The sequence below is a fragment of the Lithobates pipiens genome, unplaced genomic scaffold (assembly GCF_037356315.1).
Source record: "Lithobates pipiens isolate NorthernLeopardFrog02 unplaced genomic scaffold, aLitPip1_a1.2 Scaffold_13, whole genome shotgun sequence".
Taxonomy (NCBI): Eukaryota; Metazoa; Chordata; class Amphibia; order Anura; family Ranidae; genus Lithobates; species Lithobates pipiens.
Window position 1 is genome coordinate 260,191,209 of NW_027507718.1, and position 23,142 is coordinate 260,214,350.

A 23,142-nucleotide genomic window follows, 5' to 3' on the forward strand; every position below is an offset into this window, starting at 1 on the left:
ATATCAATTTGTAATAAGCCTCAAATCAATCACAGGAAGTGTAGGTGTCACTCTCCAAGGGGTCACAAGTGGTCAAAGGATTCAGTATTCAAACAACATATAGCCACCATATAAAAGATTTCCAGAGGCAGGGCTGGAGTCATGGGTAGTCACTCCTCAGCAATTGCAGCAGTACCTATAAACATGCAAAAATCAGTGAAGACCGTAAAGTAAAGGGAAATGTATTTATTTGTAGTTCACTTACAGGTATATAGAAGATACAGCAGATAGCAACACTTTTGTTGCCAGCGGTTTAGACAGTAATAGATGTGTGTTGAGTTATTTTGAGGGGACAGAAAATTTTACACTGTTATACAAGCTGTACATTCACTACTTTTCATGGTAGCAAAGTGTCATTTCTTCAGCGTTGTCGCATGAAAAGAGATAATAAAATATTTCCAATAATGTGAGGGGTTTACTCACTTTTGCGAGATACTATATATATATATATATGATTTTGTAGGAACATTAAACCCCCCCCCCCAAAGGTTTCCCCCAACACAAATCGGCTGCTTTTTTTTTTGTGTCCTTTATGCCTTTTCATACAACAGCAGGCTCCCACTATAGAGAGCCCTAAGCATCAGACAGCTTAAATGTGTATAGGCCTGTGCACGTTTTTGGTTCCTGAAGTGAACATATCAGTCATTCTGTGTATCTTTTTTTAAAAGTAGTTGGTTTTTTGTGGTGGTTTATTTTTTTATTTTTTTTTTATTTTTTTTTGCTGTCTTTCTAGATCTCGTGACACTGTAGTGGACTAATGTATTTGCATTGTAAGCTTGTGTCAGCATATTAATGTTTATAATATACCTGTTTAACATATTTAGATAAAAATTCATCTCGAAAAAGAAAGGCAGATGACCGTCCCCAGGATGGAGCTGAGGAAAAAGTTTCAAAAAAGAAGAAATCTGATTCTGTAAGTTTTTGTGTGACTGTCAGCTGCTTCTTCCAAGACTTGCCAATTTATTCCATTTTGCTTTTTGTCATTTTCACTACACATAGCATCAAAATACTTTAGATCCAAGTATTCTTTGTATATCGGTCACTGCCCGTGAGGAGTTTACAATCTACTGACTTAATCAGTATCAAACACTTTTATTTGTCTACATTCTAGAACCTTTTCATGTTTTTGAGTTGATGCTCAACTGGAGGAAATCATAGGAAAAATTTACCCACTTGCATCAAAACAATAACCTTGAACCTTGTGCCTTTACTTTGTAGGAAGTTATGGAAAATACTTGGCTACTATACAAATCTGAAATCTAGCAATATCACATTAGGGATTTGTACCATTCTATTGATACTCGCCAACAATATAGGATAGATTCCTGCAGTAAGAAACACGCTCTACTATCTAATTGAATGTATTCAATAATAATTGGTCTCATCTGATTGTCGTGTGCGTTTTGTGTCAGGTCTGTCTTGCAAAATAGAGGTTTCTGTACATATCTGTGTCCAATAAGGGTTTTGCCTTTTGTATTGTTTAAGCTGCAAAGAATTTTTGCACCATGCTTTCAGCAGGCCAGTTACTACATAGCAGTTATTAACAGCAAAGCAACTATTGAAATCAGATCTGACAATAACTGTGGTTTTGAGTAGCTAAGATCAGCAGTTGTAGCATGTCCGTCTTTCAGTACAGGTTTCCTATAAAACACAATTGAACCCTCTGTTTAAAATACCTAAGAATCGCCTTAAATCAAAATAAAAATTGTTCAATGTCTTGCAGATGATTTTCCTTCTAAAGTAGAAAATTCTGTACCCTACAAGCAGCTACAGAGTGGGACTATTGCTCTCTGTGTGGTAATAGTGGTCTCTCTGCAGAGATCAGACATGCACCCTACCGAGTCAGACCTATAGCTCTGCAATCAGCAAAGCTTATACTCCCTGCTGATTTGAAAGCTTTGAGTCAGAAAGCCAAAAGATCAATTCTTTTTCTCGGAGAGCAAGGGCCTTATTTTGCAACTCGCTGGCAGGGGATAGTATTTTATAAGATAAAAAGCAGGCAGGAGTAACTGGTCTCCTGAGGAGGAAGTATATGTCTTTATGCACCAAAAAAGCACACCTATTAACAGGCTTCTGTGACAGCAGGGGCAGGATGTTTGAAAATCTATGTGAAAACCCAAAGTATGTGTTACCCAACATTTCTCATTTCCCATATGTGCTTGTGTTACCATGTACTTACCGTATCTAAAAGTATCCTGTTTTCTTTGCATGGAAGCACCTCTAGCCCAATGTGGTCAGTTTTCTTCTTTGCATTTTCCTTGGGAGCCCAGCCTTCTGCTGACACCTTCCCTGCACAGCTCTTCCCTGGGAATACCAGTGTACTGATGTTTCTCTGCATTCTCCTGAATGGCACTGAATGACTCACCCTGCAGTCTCCATCCACCCATCTGCAAGCCCCTTGTGCAGCTGAGAACAGAGATCATGTAATTACTTATTAAAGTGTTCTCAGTATAGTGTGTGTGTGTGTATAATATATATATATATATATATATATATATATATATATATATATATATATATATATATATATATATATATATATATACACACTCAAATGGTGAAACATAGATGTGATTTTGAAATGAAAAGCAGCTGTGTCCAATGTCCAAACACCTGAGTATGTGTATGTGTGTATATATATATATATATATATCTATATATCTATATATCTATATATCTATATATATATATATATCTATATATATATATATATATATATATATATATATATATATATATCTCAGGATGAGTAAGTAAACCCTCCAGCCATCAGAGTGAGGAAAGTAGGAATAGGTGTCACCAGGGGCGTAACTAGAAATCACAGGGCCCCATAGCAAAATGTTGTATGGGGCCCCCCCCCCAAAAAAATTAACTAATGCCATTGAACAACAGATTACCACACCCATGTGGCACAGTACCCAGGCAACAGCTTATATTCATTTCGAACAACAAAGTATGCAGTATACTGTATGCAGCCCCTGAAGGACACAGATTGCTGACCTCCATCAGTACAGTGCAGACCCCCCAGCAGTACAGACACCCCCTACCTCAGTGCAGAACCCCAGCAGTACAGACACCCCCCCCCCAGTGCAGACCCTCCCAGTGCAGACACCCCCCTCAGTGCAGGACCCCCCAGCAGTATAGACCCCCCTCAGTAGTACAGACCCCCCAGCAGTGCAGACACCCCCCTAGTGCAGACACCCCACTTAGTACAGACACCCCCCCATTACAGACCCCCCCTCAGAGCAGGACCACCCCAGCAGTACAAATACCTCCCAGTGCAGACACCCCCCAGGCCAGACCACCCCCTCAGTACAGACCGACCCCAGTGCAGGACCCCCCTCAGTGCAGGACCCCCCTCAGTGCAGGATCCCCCTCAGTGCAGACACCCACCCTCAGTGCAGACTCCCTCAGTGCAGACTCCCTCAGTGCAGACTCCCTCAGTGCAGACTCCCTCAGTGCAGACTCCCTCAGTGCAGACTCCCTCAGTGCAGACTCCCTCAGTGCAGACTCCGCTCAGTAGTGCAGACCCCGCTCAGTAGTGCAGACCCCGCTCAGTAGTGCAGACCCCGCTCAGTAGTGCAGACCCCGCTCAGTAGTGCAGACCCCGCTCAGTAGTGCAGACCCCGCTCAGTAGTGCAGACCCCGCTCAGTAGTGCAGACCCCGCTCAGTAGTGCAGACCCCGCTCAGTAGTGCAGACCCCGCTCAGTAGTGCAGACCCCGCTCAGTAGTGCAGACCCCGCTCAGTAGTGCAGACCCCGCTCAGTAGTGCAGACCCCGCTCAGTAGTGCAGACCCCGCTCAGTAGTGCAGACCCCGCTCAGTAGTGCAGACCCCGCTCAGTAGTGCAGACCCCGCTCAGTAGTGCAGACCCCGCTCAGTAGTGCAGACCCCGCTCAGTAGTGCAGACCCCGCTCAGTAGTGCAGACCCCGCTCAGTGCAGCAGACCCCCCCCAGTGCAGCAGACCCCCCCTCAGTAGTGCAGACCCCCCCTCAGTGCAGCAGACCCCCCCTCAGTGCAGCAGACCCCCCTCAGTGCAGCAGACCCCCCTCAGTGCAGCAGACCCCCCTCAGTAGTGCAGACCCCCCTCAATGCAGGTCCCCCCCCCCTCAGTAGTGCAGACCCCCCTCAGTGCAGCAGACCCCCCTCAGTAGTGCAGACCCCCCCCTCAGTAGTGCAGAAGACCCCCTCAGTGCAGCAGACCCCCCCTCAATAGTGCAGACCCCTCCAGTAGTGTAGACCCCCCTCAGTGCAGCAGATCCCCACTCAATGCAGACCCCCTCAGTAGTGCAGACCCCCCCCTACATACCTCAGAACAGCGCTAAATCTGATACACAGTGCAGTGTGTGTCCCTCGAGCGTAGGCTCCTCCTCCTCTGTGGATGTAAACAGAGAGGAGGGGGAGTCGGCTGAGGTCCGTGCTGCTGTGTCCCTGTCCCGGCACGAGGTACAGCGGAGAGCAGTGTTAGTGATGCGGGCGGCTGCCGCTACCCCAGTGTGTCACCCCTCTGGCGGGTGTCACCCGGAGCGGCCAGCACCCGCCCGCTAACACCACTCCCCAGGCCCCAACTCGGCTGCGGGCCCCATAGCGCCCGCGTGGGTCGCTATGGCAGTAGTTCCGCCACTGGGTGTCATCCAACAAGGTAAAGGCAGCCAAGCTTACCAGGCAATATGTGACCGCCTGATAAGAGCGGTCAATTGCGCTTATTACAGTATCCAAGCCAAAAGGTTCAGGATATCCCAAACATCGGCACCCATCAACGGATACACACCATACAAAAACGAGTGAGACCAAGAAGTAATCTCACCAGCAATAACACCTCCAGGGTGGTTACAGCTCACAGACCATGTAATGAAGGAATCATCCACATAACATTAAGCTGGTTTTAAACAATAACATGCTAAAACAGAATAACACTCACATTTGAGTAGCTGAAAACAAGCGTGTGGTAATGTAATGGTAGTTCCAGGAGCAAGATGGCCGACCATCAATCATGCGTGTGTGTGCGTGTGTGTGTGTGTGTGTGCGTGTGTGTGCGTGTGTGTGTGTGTGTGTGTGTGTGTGTGTGTGCGTGTGTGTGTGCGTGTGTGTGTGCGTGTGTGTGCGTGTGTGTGTGCGTGTGTGTGCGTGCGCGTGTGCGTGCGTGTGCGTGTGCGTGCGTGTGCGTGTGTGTGTGTGTGCGTGTGTGTGTGTGTGCGTGTGTGTGTGTGTGTGTGTGTGTGGACACCTATTCCTACTTTCATCACTCTCATGGTTGGAGAGATTCCTTTCTCTTCCTGAGTGTTTGTCTATATACAAGAACGGTTTCTGGATATCCATTTGGTAACTCACACGTTGAATTTTTCACTTATGAACTTCTGCATATATCTTGATTGAATTTATGCATGAATTTAGCGCTGCGCTGTTCTTTTTATACACGCACACACATTTTGCCTTCAATTTTTTTTAATTGAATGGGTAAGTAAAGGTTCACACATTCTTTAAAGGTGTATATACACTCACCTACAATTATTCAAGAGGAGATGTGTGCCAGGAATTGAGCTTTAAGTGTTTACTGGAGCAACTTCCCATCCCAAAGTTAATTTATGCTCAAAACTGTTGTAATGTGGAACATTGTTTTATAGTACTTATGATTCGGGAAAGCTATAAATTATGGACACACTTTTAAGGTAATAAAATTTGAAAAGTTTTTAGTTCAGCTATAATTGTATTGGACATGTCCAGACTTTCTTTAAATTATCTGGCAAAAAGTAGTCACATTTGTTTTGGAGACAGCCTGTCTACTTCCTGAGGTTAGCGGTGTTTTTACCTTCTAATGTATTTTACATCCACATTCAGTCTGACACTCCTTTCCTTTTGGCATTGGTTATTTTTTGTGTGCATGTTTCTGTCCTAGATGCAACTTGCAAATGTCTCTTTCAAAGGCGACCATAAGATAAACTGGTGGATGCAAATCTCCATACTAATTATGTGCGCCTCAGAGGCTTCATGCAACATTTTAGGTGTATTTATTAATCAATATCAATAAGACTGTGCTGGAATAGCCACCCAATGCAGTCCCACCACATCCGAAGTGTGAATGGGCCCTTGTTCTTCCAAAGCAAATACACCTTTGCACACTGGTATGGGCTAGTATTCCAGAGTTGCTCCTCTCAGTTTCTCTGTTTCAGCTAAAGTGACCCCAGTGCTGACAGCGAGGCAGGGGAAGAGCACACAGGGATGCTATGCAGATGCGCAACATCCTTCTCGTCAACCAATGACGTCATTGGTTGTTGGGATACCAGTGACTGGTCCACACAGTGCCCAAAGTTCTAATGCTACACAATTAGACTCTCTACACACTGGTGTAGAGAGTCTAATGAATGCAAAAAGCAGAAGTGTGTAAGCTCCAAGTGGCATCTTGAAACCTACTCCTCACTCCCACGTGACAGTAATTGATGTGCAAGCAATCGCCAAACACCATTTCTGTCACGAAGGATGAAGGCCTAGTCACATACTCATCATACTCAAACTACCAGCTGTTTTTCTTCACTCCCTGTGGCTGAACACAATGATGGGGGATTGAAGGAATTTGGAAAGTGTTGCTGGTAGGTCTGCTATTAAAGCTCCCAGAAAGCCTCTTAGAGCAACTTAGATAATTCTACACCAGTGATGAGAAACCATGTAATGGAGCCCAGCCCCTTTTCTTTAAAGTTAAGTTCTGACAAGCTTGTTATCTGTAGTATAAATGTACAAATAATTTCAGACCCTTCACCCTAAAGTGATATTTCTAACTTAGATCAGGACTGATGAGCTTACTACAAATCTAAACCACATACAATTGTTAGAGGAAAAAAATGAAAAGGTTGTTGGCACATGGATCATTTTTAGCACCCTGATCCACGGATCTAGCAAGCCTCTCCCATTTCGTGACTTGTTCTTTAGGTGCAAGAGTAAGACTTTTTTTCTTCTAGTGCTCCAAATTCTACAGCATGAGAACTTCTCTCTTCCACAGTGGTCAATAAAATATTAGTTTATTTTAGTTTGAGTCTTACTTGATTTTTATCGGTCAATGCATTTCTAGATTGTAAGCTCTAACGAGCAGGGCCCTCTGATCCCTCCTGTATTGATTTGTATTGTAAGTGTACTGTCTGCCCTCATATTGTAAAGCGCTTCACAAACTGTTGGCGCTATATAAATCCTGAATAATAATAATGATAATAATTTCTGAATTGTCTCATTCTAAAACCTATTTTTTGATCTTTTGCAGTTTGGTGTGGACAGTGATAGCTCAGGCTCTGAAGAAGAATGGGAAAAACAAGAGACCAGTGTAAAAAAGCTGCAGAAGCATTTTCCTGATTTGGATAAGGAGGTCAGAGCACAGTTGCTTTTTCTGTTGTGCTTTGCATGGATTCTCTTTAGCGCAGAAGAGAAACGCGCAATTTCTTAGGCATTTTAACAAGTGAAAAGTCTTATGCACAGTGCTTTGTGTCTGGAACGTAGGCTAACGTGAGAAGGAGAAAACTACCACTTTAATGACCAGGTCATTCTTTGCGACACAGCACTGTTTCGCTTTAACTGACAATTGTGCGGTCATGTGAGGCAGTACCCAAACAAAGTTGACGCCCTTCTCTCCCCCCCTACAAATAGAGGTTTATTTTCGTGGTATTTGATCACCACCTGTGGTTTTTATTTTTTGCACTATAAACAAAAAGCAACAATTTTGACAAACAATATTTTTTGCTATAATATCTTAAATAAAATGTAAAAAAACAAATTTCATCAGTTTAGGCCAATATGTATTCTAAAAAAAAATCGCAATAAGCATATATTGATTGGTTTGCACAACATTTATCACATCTACAAGGATAGAATATATATATATATATATATATATATATATATATATATATATATATATATATATATATATATATATATATATAATGTGTGTGTGTATATATATGTGTATTTGTAATGATGGGTGATCTGCGATTTTTAGTGGGACTGCGACATTGCAGTGGACAGATTTGACACTTTTTTGGGACCATTGATGTTTATACAGTGATCAGTGCTATAAAAATGCACGGATTACTGTGTAAATGTCACTGGCAGAGAAGAGGTTAACACTAGGGGGCGATCAAGGGGTCAAATATGTTCCCTGGGAGGTATTTCTAACTGGGGGGGACTGGGACTGAATGGAGGAGAAGAAAGATCTCTGTTCCTAATCACTAGGAACAGCTGATTTCTCTCTCCTCCCCTGTCAGAACGGAAATCTGTCTGTTCACATTGACAGATCCCCATTCTGGCTCTTTCCTGTGATCGCGGGTGCCTTGCTTACATCTTGCCCGCCAGCCACGTGCATTGGTGCCCCCTGCCATGCAGCAGGCACGTGCACCTGCCGACATACTCCTATGGCGATTTACAGAAATGAGCCAACTTGCCGCAGGTCGGCAAGTGGTTGGTGATTGTAAAGTCACTTTTTTTTTTCTTTATAGCAAAAATGTTATACTTATCTGCCCTGTGTAATGGTTTTGCACGGAGCAATCTGTATCCTCCTCCTCTCGGGTCCCTCTTCTATGCTCCTGTCGCGTGCCCCCACAGCAAGCAGCTTGCTATGGGTGGGAGGGGGGCTTTGCAGCTGTGTGTGTCCATTCAGAAACTGAGTTGCCGTTCGGCCACACCCCTCTTCTATCCTGATTGGCTAACTGAATTTGATTGACAGCTGCAGGAGGCAATGGCACTGCTGCCGTTTCTTAGCCAAGCAGGAGGGAGAGTCCTGGACGGCCGAAGGACTCGTGGACATTGCTGGACAGAGATGGGGCTCCGGTAAGTATTAGGGGGTGCTGGGAAGCTGCTAAACACAAAAGGCTTTTTATCATAATGCATAGAATGCATTAAGATAAAAAAAACCTTCTGCCTTTACAACTCCTTTTAAGTAAACCATTACTGTATGCAAGGAGAAAATAGTAGTATGCTGTTTGCCCAGCAATGTGGGGCTGCATTGTGTTTATGTATATTATATGTGCATACACAGTTCAACAAACTTTCTGACACAAAAAATGCTCTATCGATACTATTTTGAGAGGTTAAAAAACATTTTTAGCAATACATATACAGTGCCTTGCAAAAGTATCCACCCCCTTGGCATTTTTCGTGTTTTGTTGCCTCACAACCTGGAATTAACATGGATTGTTTGAGGAGTTGCATAATTTAATTCATGGAACATGCTCACAACTTTGAAGATTTTTTTTTTTTTTTTTTTTTTATTGTGAAGCAAACATTAAATAGGACAAAATAACAGAAAAAGTCAATGTGCATAACTATTCACCCCCTAAAGTCAATACTTCGTAGAGCCACTTTTTGCGACTATCACAGCTCCAAGTTGCTTTGGATAAGTCTCTATAAGCTTGCCACATTTTACCACTGGGATTTTAGCCCATTTCTCCTTGCAAAACTGCTCCAGCTCCTTCAAGTTGGATAGTTTGTGCTGGGGAACAGCAATCTTTAAGTCTGACAGATTTTCTATTGAATTGAGGTCTGGGCTTTGACTAGGCCATTCCAACATTTTACATGTTTCCCTTTTTACACCACTCAAGTGTTGCTTAACCGGTTCCCGACCAGCGCACGCCAATGTACGTTAGCAGAATGGCACGGGCAGGCATATTGGCGTACAGGTACGTCCAATCTTCAATGCCACCCTGCCATCGCTCGCGTGCCGCCGGCAGCGCGCTCGTGTACCGGTCGGGACCCCTTGAGTCCGGTCGCGGGTCCCGCGGACTCGATCGCCGCGGGCATACCCGTGATCGTCTGACGGGACGGCTGAATGGAGGAAATGCCGTGTAAACAGCATTTCTCCATTCTGGCTAGCAACTAGTGACGCTGATCTCTGCTCCATGTGATTGGAGCAGAGATCAGTGTTCACTAAATTAAAGCCCAACCCCCCCACAGTTAGTAACACACCCCTAGGAACACTTAACCCCTACACTGCCACCCACTGGTTAACCCCTTCACTGCCAGTGTCATTTACACAGGAATCGCTGCATTTATATAGCAGTGATTACTGTATAAATGACAATGGTCCCAAAAATGTCCGATGTGTCGCCCACAATGTCGCAGTCACAATAAAAATCGCTGATCGCCGCCATTACTAGTAAAAAAAAAAAATAATAATAATAAAAAATTATTAATAAAAATGCTATAAAACTATCCCCATCTTGTAAACTCTATAACTTTTGCGCAAACCAATCAATAATCGCTTATTGCGATTTTTTTTTTTATTTTTTTTACCAAAAATATGTAGATATATGTAAATATTTTTTTCAAAATTGTCGCTCTATTTTTGTTTATAGCGCAAAAAATAAACTGCAGGGTTGATCAAATACCACCAAAAGAAAGCTCTATTTGTGGGAAAAAAAGGACGTCAATTTTGTTTGGGAGCCACGTCGCACGACCACGCAATTGTCAGTTAAAGCGACGCAGTGCCGAATCGCAAAAAGTGGTCTGGTCTTTGACCAGAAAAATGGTCCGGTCTGTAAGTGGTTAAGCAGTGTGTTTGGGGTCATTGTCCTGCTGGAAGGTGAACCTCTGTTCTAGCATCAAATCACACACAGAGTGGTACAGGCTTTGCTCAAGAATATTCCTGTATTTAGCACCATCCATCTTTCCCTCAGCTCTGACCAGTTTCCCAGTCCTGACTACTGAAAAACACCCCCACAACATGATGCTGTCACCACCACGTTTCACTGTGGGGATGGTGTTCTTTGGGTAATGTAATGTGATGTGTTGGGTTTGTGCCAAACATAGCGTTTTCTTTGATGGCCAAAAAGTTAAATTTTACTCTCAGACTAGAACACCTTCCTCCATACATTTTGGGAGTCTCCCACATGCCTTTTCCCAAACTCAGAACGTGCCATTTTGTGTTTTGCTGAAAGTAATGGCTTTCTTCTGGCCACTCTGCCATAAAGCCCATCTCTATGGACCTTGTGAGTACAGATACTCCAGTCTCTGCTGTGGAACTCTGCAGCTCCCCCAGGGTTACCTTAGGTCTCTGTGCTGCCTCTCTGATTAATGCCCTCTTAGGCATTAATACACTTAGATTGCACACAGGTGGACATAATTTCACTAATTATATGATATCTGAAGGTAATTGGTTGCACCAGAGATTTTTATGGTCTTCATAACAAGTGAATACATACCCACATGCCAATTATCAGTTTATTTCTGAAAAATAGTTTTATGTATATATTTTTTCTAATTTTACATCACCAACTTGGACTATTGTGTTCTGATCCATCACATATAATTCAGATGGAAAAAAAAAAAAAACATTGAACTAAAGGCTGTAATGTAACAAAATGGGTAAAAAGCTAAGGGGGGTGAATACTTTTGCAAGGCACTGTAAATATTAGGCTGCCATTGTTTTAAGATTTTGTCATGGGATCACACTGCACAAAACAGTTTGTTGGTGATTGCTGTCAGCTGCAGCTCTGTTACTGCTCAACTGGAAATCAACACTTTCTGTGCAAAGCAACATTATCTGGACATTATGAAATGGTGACAGTTAAGGGTTTCCAGTGGTTTGCACATATACAGTATAATGCCCTCTAAACACGGTCGGACATTCCTACTACAAAATCCGTCTGATTTTTTTTTTTCCCAACGGATTTTGGCCCAAACTTGTCTTGCATACACACTGTTGCACAAAGTTGTCGGAAAATCCGATCGTTCAGAACGTGGCGACGTAGAACACATACAACGGGACTATAAAGAGGGCAGTAGCCAATAGCTTTCGTCTCGTAATTTATTCTGAGCATGCGTGGCACTTTGTATGTCGGAATTGTCTACACACGATCGGAATTTAAACAATCAGATTTTGTTGTCGGGAAATTTTAGATCCAGATCTCAAATTTTGTGTCGGAAATTCCGATGGAAAAAGTCAGATGGAGCCCACCCACAATTGGATTTTCCGACGGCAAGATCCAATCGCACATTTTCCATCAAAGTCCGACCGTCTGTACAGGGCATAAGGCTTCATACATTGTGATCTTATTGTTTGAGGTTGCTTGCACTAGAACACATCTGTTTTCATTATGTTTATATACTGTACATAATTAATCATGTCTAATGAATACATCTATATATGTTGGTAGATTTGTCAGTACTGAGTTTTCTAGAGCTACCACATGTACAATTGTTTGTGCCCTAAGCAAAAAAAACTCCCATAAAGCCAATGTGTTTCCTTTCAATCTGCTGTGGCATGTCCACAAGTCTTCCTTTGCCTCTTTACAGAGCCTGTAGTAGTTCTTTATTCTGCCCGACTTCTTCTGCCGCATGGTGATTGAACTCTATTTCTATGTCGGCAGACTGCAGAGCACATGTCTCTCCATGTGAGATGACACATTGTTAAAAGGTTTGTCTGAAAACCTAGCACACTTCTGTGTTTCTTCCTTTCAGCTCATTAAAGTAAAGTGATGGTGAGCTGCACTAGTAAGCTGCAAAAAGGAGCACATGTCACCACTACTACATTCTTTTCCATCCTATTCATTCCCTAGAGCAGTGATGGTGAACCTTGGCACCCCAGATGTTTTGGAACTACATTTCCCATGATGCTCCACTACACTGCATAGTGCAGGAGCATCATGGGAAATGTAGTTCCAAAACATCTGGGGTGCCAAGGTTCGCCATCACTGCCCTAGAGGCTCTGCTTAATACATATTTTCTTCTGACGAAACAAGAAGTCCGCGCCATTCATAGAGTAGTGTTCACACACTTTGTGGTTTTTTTTTCTTGACTTGAGGGAGATGACAGGTGACGGTTTGGTATGAAACCTGAACATGCAGATTAAGGGGGGGGGCTCAGTTCACTGCCGCCACTTGACAGCACTAATATTTTGGGCTACCTTAACCTTTTATTATGCTCCTTTCAATCACTTTTATGTACATGATTGCGCCACATTTTTACCTGCCTGTATAAGTTAATCCTTTACTAAATTTTAGGCATTTATTGTATGCTAACCTTGAACAGTGTAGCTCACTTTTAATATACTTGAACACCTTGTGTCCCCTCTTTAAGGAACAGAAAATCCCTCCAAAGTGAGGAAGATTTCCCCTCTATTAATGTTCTTATATCAACCCAAAATTTTGGATATTTTTATACTTTGAATGATTCTTCTGGTCTAGGATGTCATTGTCCAAGTTATTGTGGCAGAACAGTTACAAGGATTTTACTGTAAAACCATGTAATATGAGGTCAAACCTCAAAGGTTTCAATTTGTATGCTATCAGGCAGGCCCTTGCACTACATGGTTTTGGTAAATCTTAAGACAAAATTTTGCAGAAAATCTAATGGTGTGTATGAGGCTAAAGGGGGCACCCACTTAAAGAGGAAGTAAACCCTGATGGGTTTACTTCCTCTTTTATTCCCTGCAAAGGTAAAGCATAATATGGGACTACTATGCATCGCATAGTAGTCCATTATGTGTCACTTACCTGACACAGGAGCCAGCGAAGTCACCGCTGTCCCCTGTAGTTCCGAGCGTCCATCTTCTTGGTGGGTCTCCGTGGGTCTCGCTGCTCCGGCGCTGTGATTCGCTAGAGCAGCGATGACGTCACTCCCGCGCATGCGCATGGGAGCCGACACTCGCAGCATATCGCCGTGATCTGCGGCTTACCCAGTGCGCCTGCGCGCCGCTGTCTACAGCGCATGCGCCGTAGACAGCAGTGGCAGTCTTCAGGTAAATATCTCCTAAACCGTATAGGTTTAGGAGATATTTCTTGGACCTACAGGTAAGCCTTAATCTAGGCTTACCTGTAGGTCAAAGTGGTTTGTAAGGGTTTACAACCACTTTAATCTTGGATCTGAAAGCTCTGAATGTCTTCATTTCAGCCTATAACGTTCATATGGAAGCTCCCAGGTCTGTGATAGCCTCACTTCACCAGGGAGACTTTCAGATTTCTATGAACATCGAGGATTAATACCTGCATGTCTTTTTAGCACATTGGGGTTTAAGTGCAGTCTCTGTAGATCTGAGGGGGACATGCAAGGAAAATAAAAAACAGCATTTTTGCTTGTACATGATTGGATGATAAAATCAGCAGAACTTCCCCTCATTTCATCTTCCCCTGAGATCTAAGCGACTGCTCCTCCAAGTGCACTTGCAGTGCAAAGTGGATTTGCCTTTAGTAAATCAACCCCATTGTTTCCTATGTATGCTGTGGGGCCCCAACACTGTTGTTTTGTGGCCCTGCCCTTGAGCCTCTCATTTGCACTCGGGTGTTCATCAAGGTGCTAGCACTGTATTAGACCTGGTTTAGCATTCCCTTTGTTGGATACTTAGACAATATGTTTCTTATGGAACAGTTGGCGTGGACTTTGTTGGATGATTTGCCTTTACTGTCACGTCAACAGACATTTCAGCTGTTAGAATGGAGCCTGAACCTGTAGAAATCTTCACTAGAACAAACGAATTGTTTTGAGTGCCTGGATCTAGTCCTAAAATCATCTCAGGCCAGAGTGTTTTAAGACAGGCCCATTTGAAAAGTTTAATTCTACACCTCCTACAATGCAACATTCTGTTGTCTTGGGACAAGTCAGCCAGGTGTCTAGAAAAACTGATTCATTTGGCACCGAGGACAAGCTTGTCTCTGGCTTGGTGGTTCAGGAATCCCTCTTTGGAATATGGGGGGAAAGTCTTTTCTTCCAATTTTAGAAAATCCTCACGATGGAAGCCAGCCTGTCAGGCTGGGAAAGAATCTTTTGACACCCCTAGAGTCTAGTCTCATCTTCTGAACATCTCAGAGCTTTCGGCAATTTGACCCTACAGCATTGGACCGTCCTGCTGGAAGGTCATCTCATCCAGATTCAGTCAGACAACACCACATCAGTGGCCTACGCCAACCATCAGGGAGGGACCTGAAGTATTGCTGCCACAAGAGGTAGATTGGATTCTGTCCTAGGCAGAACTTTGTTCCAGTCTTGTCCGCTGTGTACATCCCATTTATAGACAATTGGCAGCTAGTCTTTCTTGGCTAATCCCTACACCCAGGAGTGTTTCAAGACCCATGTCACAGGGTGGGGGACACAGAATGTGAGTCTGCTGGCCTGCAAGTTCACCAATAAATTGGATAGGTTCTTCTCCAGTTACAAGGATCCATTAATGGACGCTGTGGATGCTCTGGTGACTACTAGTAGTATATCCTAATTGAGATGTAAGGCATTCCAGTGATCCTTAGTGCTTTGAACTGGCCCAGGCCAACCTGCTAAAGACCCCTGGTGGACACTCTGTGAGCTCTGCTAGATAATTAAGATCTTCTGTCTCAAAGGTCAACTTATAATTATGCCTCATATTCGCTGGCTTTAACAGTATGGCCATTAAAACACAGAATTTGAGAGAGCGATATTTCTGCATCTCTGATTCCTATGCTACTAAAAGTTAATAAGGCTACTTTATGCAAGATCTATCTTTGGATATGGAAGATTTACAGTACTTCACTTGGTGTGAGTCTTGGAGCTCATGGAACAAATCCTCTCCTTTCTGAAGCTGGGTCTGGACAGTTGTTTGGCTTTCAGCACTGTCAAGAGCTAGGTGCTCTTTATATTTTTAGAGACTGTTGGCCTCTGACTTCTTGATTAACACCTTGTACAAAGAGTCTTCCATATAGCTCCCCCTGTTTGTTCCCTTTTGACTTTGTGGAATCTGAACCTATTTCTCTCTGGGCTTCAGAACTGACTTATGAACCCATCAGAGACATTCCTTTTTGATCTTGCGCATCAGGTAGTATTCCCTGTAGCCATCACCTCCTGTGAGTCGAGAGTGTGAAGCAGAGGCTTTATTCTTCAAGAAACCCCTAGTGGTTATGGGGACAAGGTGGTATTGAGGCAAAGAACTTCCTTCTTGCCTAAGGTAGTTTCTACCTTCATCTCAAGCAATAAATCACTTTCATCCCTCTGTCTCCAGTTCACCAAAAAAATATTATATTTGTCTGGATGTGATGCGGTCTGTGAGAGCCTGCTAACCACTGCTTCTTTCACAAAGACAGATTCCCTTTTTGTCTTAATGTATGGTCCCAATAAGGGTGCTTCTTATTCCACCATCTCTAAGTGGCTTAGACTGACTATCATCCAGTCTTATGGTCTCAAAGATCAAATTCCACCTTTTTCCTTTAAAGGATGCACTGCACCAAATCTGCTCATCCTTCTTGGCATCAAGTAGCTTTTTCCTGTATTTGCTGCCACCTGGTATTTTGTTCACCTGTTCTCAAGTTCAAAGATATAGATGTTTCAGCACCCTCTGATGCCAGTTTGACATAAGTCCCTCAGGCACTCTCTTCCCCTACATGCAGTGCCCAGTTCTACTATAAATTAAAGCCCAGCGCTGAAACCGCTCACAAATGAGCACTTATTTGTTGTTGCCCATCCCTCAGTTGGATTGCATTCTTTTCCTTGGATGACAGGTTCGCTTTATAAAAGCCTCCTGATGTCTCACCTGCCCTCTTGTGAAGCTAATGGTCTGCAGAGTTTTTAGTAGGAAGGGTGGGTCCGTGAGCAGATGTTCGCTTATCTCTTTAGAAAAAATGGAAAAAGAAACTGCGCTATGGTGGATACACTCAAGGTGTATAGATAGCTAGGGGTATAGGTCTTCTAAAAAGGCCTATTGGAAGCTGTGACTCTGCTGTAAAACATAACTACAGTGGAAGAAGTAAAATAGAAATAAGAGTTGCGCTAAACCAAATAATATGTGTAAATAAACAAAATAGCGTTAACCACAACTAATAACAATTCTGATTATATGTGATAATACTGTGGGATAAAGTAAACCATAAACCCATGCATATGTGCAGTAAGGTCGTGAAAGGACCGTACAGTGATACCTATGAGCATGACACTGAAAAATTTAAAATAGTGACTTTAAACAATATGTGAAACCATTTTACATAACCCCACATATATATGAACTGTATGAATCATAAGAGAGATCATATCTTATCTCCTTACCCTCTACCCAGTGGCACCCACCATGCTGGTCCCAGATCTGCTAATAGGAGGGGGGAGCCTGGCAAACAAAATGGCAACTTGTGTGGGCAGTGTTACTGGAGTGTGTGGAAGCAATCCAGTACATGGCTTTCATCTGACATCCTGATTTGGCTTGCCAGTTTTTTTTTTTTTTTTAAATTGTATGTTTTATTGAAAGACTGCAAAGATACATAGAAAAAAGTAACATCAAAAAGTTGTCAGTATCATAAGATGTAAAAAAAAAAAAAAAAATAAAAAAAAAAAAAGAACTGGAAAATATAATCAATCAGAGGAAATAGAAATAGAGGCCAAGGCCAATAAGTTGTACAAAAGTTACACTTGAATACTCATAGAAACCGAGGAGAGGGGGTTATGAGGGAGAGGAGGTGTGGGGAAGGACTCGGAGTGAGCAGACTGAGTGTATTAATATATCACACACCGTGAGAGAAGACACTTGTTCAGGGTCCAGGTCCAGGGTTGATGGGGTCTCAGGAGCGCCTATACCAGACAGAGGCACTCCACGGGACTCCCACAAGGAGGGGGGAGAAGGGGGGTTGGGGGCACCATAGAATCTTTAATAAGGAGTGTTAGCAGAGTCAGGTGGGGTCAAACCTGCCACGTATCTATTTAAGAAGGCATTGTACTGACGGAGGGCACTGGAGGGTTCCCAGGATTAAGGTTTGAGTGGTCCCACAAGTCCCAAATCCTTGAAAACCGAGGCAAATTGTCATGGATAGTAGCAGTGAGGTGCTCCAGTCTACGAATCTGCTCCATTGTTTGCAGAACCTGTGAAAGGGTGGGTGGGGACTGAGACAGCCACCTCAGAGGTATGGCTCGTTTCGCCGCCAGGAGGACAAAACCAGCCAATTTTTGGGCGTGTTTGGGGATGTCGGGGAGTGGCAAACCTAGTAGGAAGTGAGTTTGAGTTAGAGGAAAGTTGGTGTCAAACAGATTTTGTAAGTATGCATGAATAGTGGACCAAAAAGGTTGAATAATGGAACATTTCCAAAAGATGTGAAAAAGGGAGCCAATATTGGCCCGGCATCTCCAGCACATCGGGGAGACCCCGGGGTCGTATTTATGTAGAACCTCTGGGGTTCTATACCAGAACATTAAAATCTTGTATATGGTCTCCCTCTGCTTTACGCACTGTGAGGATTTGGAAACAACTTCCCATATTTTCTGCCACTGGGGAATAGGAATGGTTTTCTTGATGATCTGAGACCATTTTTGCATCAATGAGTGGCTTGTGGCAGTGAGAGGAGGGGTTTCATGCAGGTATTTATAGATTTCGAAGATGAGATGAGTTTGGTATGGACCCTGGGCACATAGGAGTTGGAGTAGGTTTGTCCAAGGTAAGGGTGGGTGTTTTGGAGCTGAAATAGTGTTTCGTTTGGAGATAGGAATAAAATAAGCTGTTGGGGACCAGCTTGCCAGTTTTATATGAAAGGGTTAATGGACTTGAAGAAAAGGATTTTACGGTGCGTGCAAAAAAAATTGTTAATCGTATGGTACAAGACACACGACTTGTATTCTTAGATCATGTTTTTTTTTTTCAGAAAATTTTCAGGTGATTTGACACTGGCAAAAAAAAAAAAAAAAACTTGCTAGGACTGCACCATAGAGTGCCCCATATAGCTCTGTCTGCTACTCATTTTACTACTACTACTACAACTACTCATTGAAAAAGTTTCATTTTTAGGCATCTGGACTCCCGAGTCCACCAAACTTGTCCAGAATTTGTCCTTGTTATAAAGGGGCACCCCCACTTTTAGGAGGAGAGTAGGAAATCTGTTGGCCTTTGCACTAGTGTTGATTTGAGAGGCCAGTGTGTCATTTCAAAAGGGAACAAAATAGTTTCTGTAGAAGCTCCCTACGTTGTGTCTTCCAGTCTGCCAGCTGCAGCTCAAAAGAGAGCCCCAAATCCTTAACGCCAACACTTTCTTATTTTGTTGTGGGAGACCACCACTTCCAGTTTGTAGCACTACCATGTAGGCTCCCCTCTACACCCCAAGCTCTTCTACAAAGCCAAGGATTTCACAGGTTTCCTGAAAAAATTGTTACTGAAGATCTCAGCCACTTGTCTGTGTCTGCCAACTTCTGCAACCTTTGACTGGATAATCAATTTTTCTAAATCTGCTCTCCAGGCCTCATGCTATCTGGAGTACTTAGGCCTAATTTTGGACACAGCCCAACCCAGAATTTTCCTTCCATAGAAGGCTGCCTTCCTAAGGTCCCACATCAGGACCTTCAGGTCAAACTTGGCACCTTTTAGTTTGCTTCTTCGTATGAAGGTTCTGGGTTTGATGGTAGTTTCCTTTTGCCCAGTTTCACTCTAGACTTCTTCAATCCAGCATACTCTACATGGAACAAGCAAATACAATCCTAGGGGGTCTACCCAAAGCTTCTGTAAAGCCCGAAAAAACGCTTCCTGACATGATGGCTCTCCAATCCGGCCCTAGAATTGGGAAAGCCATTCTTCAAATACCTTGGGAAATGGTGACAATGGATGCCAGTCATACAGACTGGGGCAGAGTTTACAGTTCCCTGCCTGATGAGGGGACTTGACAGGAGTCAAAACTTACCATCAACATTCTGGGACTGAGAGTCCTCAGATTATCTGTTCAACAATGAACCACCCTTCTGCAAGGTTAACCAGTCAGGGTACAGTCGGACAAAGTCACTGCAGAGGCCTACTTAAATCATTGGAGAGCACCAGAAGCCAAACTGCCCTAAATGAAACAAAAGGGCAAAAACTCACATTTCAACTCCCTCAACCATCCACATCCCTGAGGTGGATGATTGGCAGGCGGATTCCTCGAGCTTTCAACATCTAGACCCAAGGGAGTGATCTCTGCACCCAGAGATCTTTCAAAATCTGTCAAAGGTGGGAATAACCAGATGTGGACATCTGGCCTTCAAGTTCAACAACAAGCAGGACAAAGCCATATCCAGGACACAGGTTTCTCGAGCCTTTGCAGTAGATACTACGGTGATTCCTTGGACTCCATTCAAGTTGGTTAATGCCTTTCCTGTGGTGAAAATCTTCCCTTAACTGCTGTTCAAGATGGAGAAGGAAATGTTTCAAATAATTTTCACTGCTTCAAATTGGCACAGAAGAATGTAATACATTGACATACTTGGACTTCTGGCAGGTAAGCCCTGGCCTCTACCAAACACACCAAAGGCCCCCTAATCCATTCTACTTCTCAGTGGCTTTAACAGCATCACACATGGAAGGCATACTTTACCTGGTGTGAGAATAAGTTGAGTGATAATACTCGCTTTTATTTTGCCATTTCTTCAGTCTGGTCTTGACCAGCATATGGCCCTGAGTAACCTTGAAGGGAGGTCTTTGCTTTATCCATTTTATTTCAGAAACCTATTCAGTCCTTTATCAAGGCCCTGAGGGCAGGAAGGGTTTGCTCACCTAAATCCCCCAATTGGACCTTCTTTGTCACTTTTGGATCTTAACCTTGTGCTCTCTATACTCAGACCTCTCTTTAAACCAATTTGAGATATTTCATTAGTTAAAGGTGGCTTTCCTGTTAGCCATGCTTATGAGTTGGTAGTTCTTTCCTGTAAAGAGCCCCTCTTTGTTTTTGCACAAGGACAAAGTGATTTTAAAGCCCCATACACACTATCATTTTTTCTGCTGTTTTTTTCCTTCAGATTTACCAAAACCAATACTATGAGGTCAAACCTTAGGAGTTTCAATTTGTATGCAATCAGGCAGGCCCTTGCACTACATGGTTTTGGTAAATCTGAAGGAAAAAAACAGCAGAATAACTGATAGTGTGTATGGGGCTTATGAGAAAATCCTTTCTTGCTACCAAAGGTGATTTCTTCATTCCACCTTAATGAAGACCTTGTTTGTTCTTTCTTCCCTTTGTCCTGCCTCAAAACATGACAAGAAAATTGCCCTAAATTGCATGGATGCGGGTCTACCAGACAGTCTGAGCCTCTATTTGCAAGACTAAGTCCTGCTTGTAAGCCCTCGTAGAGAGCATTCTGTTTCCTCCTCCATGAATGCCAAGTGGATCAGACAACTTATATCCAGCTCTCACACCCATAGGGACAGAGTTCCTCCTTTTTTTTTTTTTTTCTATCAGCACCCATTCTACCAAGGCGGTTGGTGTCTCTTGAGCATCAAGCATCTGCTTCCCAGATTTGCATGGCCACCACCTGGTCCTCTGTTCACATGTTCTACTAGGTGGATGTTCAGGCCTTGACTGATGTGAGAAATACTTGGTGGATGTTCAGGCCTCAGTTGTTATTTGATTATCTATATATATATTTTTTTTTTATTGTGAGCCTGTTGGTAGCTCTGTTTGCTATGTTTTTGCCCACCCCTCCACTTTATTGCTTAGGTTTGTTCCAGAGTCTGTTAATGCAATTCCTTTACTGTACGATGTAAAGCGGAATTCCACCCGTTTTTTAGTTTATTAAAAGTCAGCAGCTACAAAAAGCATAGCTGCTGACTTTTAATAAACCAACACTTACCTGCCCCACGGTCCAGCAATGTGGCCGCCCAGAGGCTAGCTCCTCTCCCCCTCCTACTCGGCGCCATCATGGGAACTGTGGGCACCCGGCCGTGACAGCTTACGGCTTCACGGCCAGGCGGGCACTGCGCATGCACGAGTCGCGATGTGCTCTTCTATTGGCCAGCCGATCTTCTGGGACCTGAGTTGTGTCCCAGAAGATTGCTGGCAGGGAGGCCAAGGATAGGAAGTGGGACAGTCCCACGAAAAAAAGGGTACACCCCCCCCCCCCCCCCAAAAATGATATGCTAAATGTGGCACGTCGGGGCAAGGAGTGCTTAAAGCACTTTTGGGTGGAACTCCACTTTAAGATAACAATTTTTCCTTGCCTGTAAATTCATCATCTTGGAGTGCAGTACAGATCAAATGCCCCTCCCCTCTGTGTCTGTGTCTTGATCACTCCTTTTTGCTTGCTTAAAAAACTGGAGTCTTAAATTGGATAGGTTATATAGAGCCCTTTACTGTCACCTTTAAATATTTTTTGCCAGTGTCCAATCACCTGAAGTTAACCTTGCATATAACTTGTGGTCTATGAATACAAGTCCTGTACTTTAAGATAAAGAATTTACGGGTAAGTCAAAATTCCTATGTTTAATGTCCCATTCACTGTTTATTAACTTTTTAGTTGCCTTCCTATTTATTGTACATAAGATGACCTAAACAAAGTTTAGTAATAATTCACGAAAATTGGCATAGATGGGTAGAATAGGATTGTCGCATATACTGGCAAAAATGTAAATGGAGTACAGCAAGTCCTATGATATTCTTCTGGGGCATTTCTCTGCATTGTGGCCATGTCATCAGTTGGTTTTGTCGTGATGGGACAGATGCAACATGCCGATGTGTTTATCTGAAGTAGACCTCACCTTTTTAAACCTTTTAAGTTTTTCACTTAAACCCTTGTACTGCTCCCTTGCCAGTCACTGTATTTTAACCTATAACTGATACCATTACATTTGCTATAAATTAGTCCTTCACTGTGTCCTTACTATTTGCACCAAGGACCCTACCTCAGATTTATATTAATGGCCTGTATCAACAGGCTTCTGTTCATGTTACAACTGTTTCTGTCCTAATTTAAGGCCATGGGAATTCAAAAGAAGCTTGAAGCAAGTCAAATGTCGACTAATTCTAAATAATCTCAGAAGTGGCTCAAACTGATGTCAACAGCACACTGCATTTGCACGTGGACACAGGTCTTGGGTCGTATATCCTAAAGCACACATTCCATCTAACAGGTTACTTACAGAAATCACTGAAAAGTCACAACATTCATCAAAATGTGTTTAGTTGTGACATATGTATCTAAATCCGCAAAACACCACCCCTGGCCTGTTTCCATTCACCATTCTGTATCGGTCTTCCTACTCTGGTTTAACCGTCACCAAATTGTTTACATAATCCCGATCTCTTATGCAGACACTTGGTAGTCTTTTTCTTCTTTACATTGTTTTATTTCAGATCTCTTCCTCTTGATAAGTTGAATGCATGAGTGTCTTTATAGCTTTAATTGCCCTTTTGCTGGCGGCGTGTTAAATTTTATGAGTTTTGTTTGACATGGTAATGTTT

General features: G+C 43.1%; 1 protein-coding gene across 1 annotated transcript in view; it reads left to right on the forward strand.

Moving 5' to 3' along the window:
• Nucleotides 1–23,142, forward strand: part of SMARCAD1 (SNF2 related chromatin remodeling ATPase with DExD box 1) — a 199,172-nt gene that overhangs the window by 81,292 nt on the left and 94,738 nt on the right. Inside the window, exons 6-7 of the mRNA XM_077476560.1 lie at nt 864–952; nt 7,290–7,391. Of these exons, the coding sequence (XP_077332686.1) occupies nt 864–952; nt 7,290–7,391 (191 nt within the window). The remainder of the gene's footprint in view (nt 1–863; nt 953–7,289; nt 7,392–23,142) is intronic.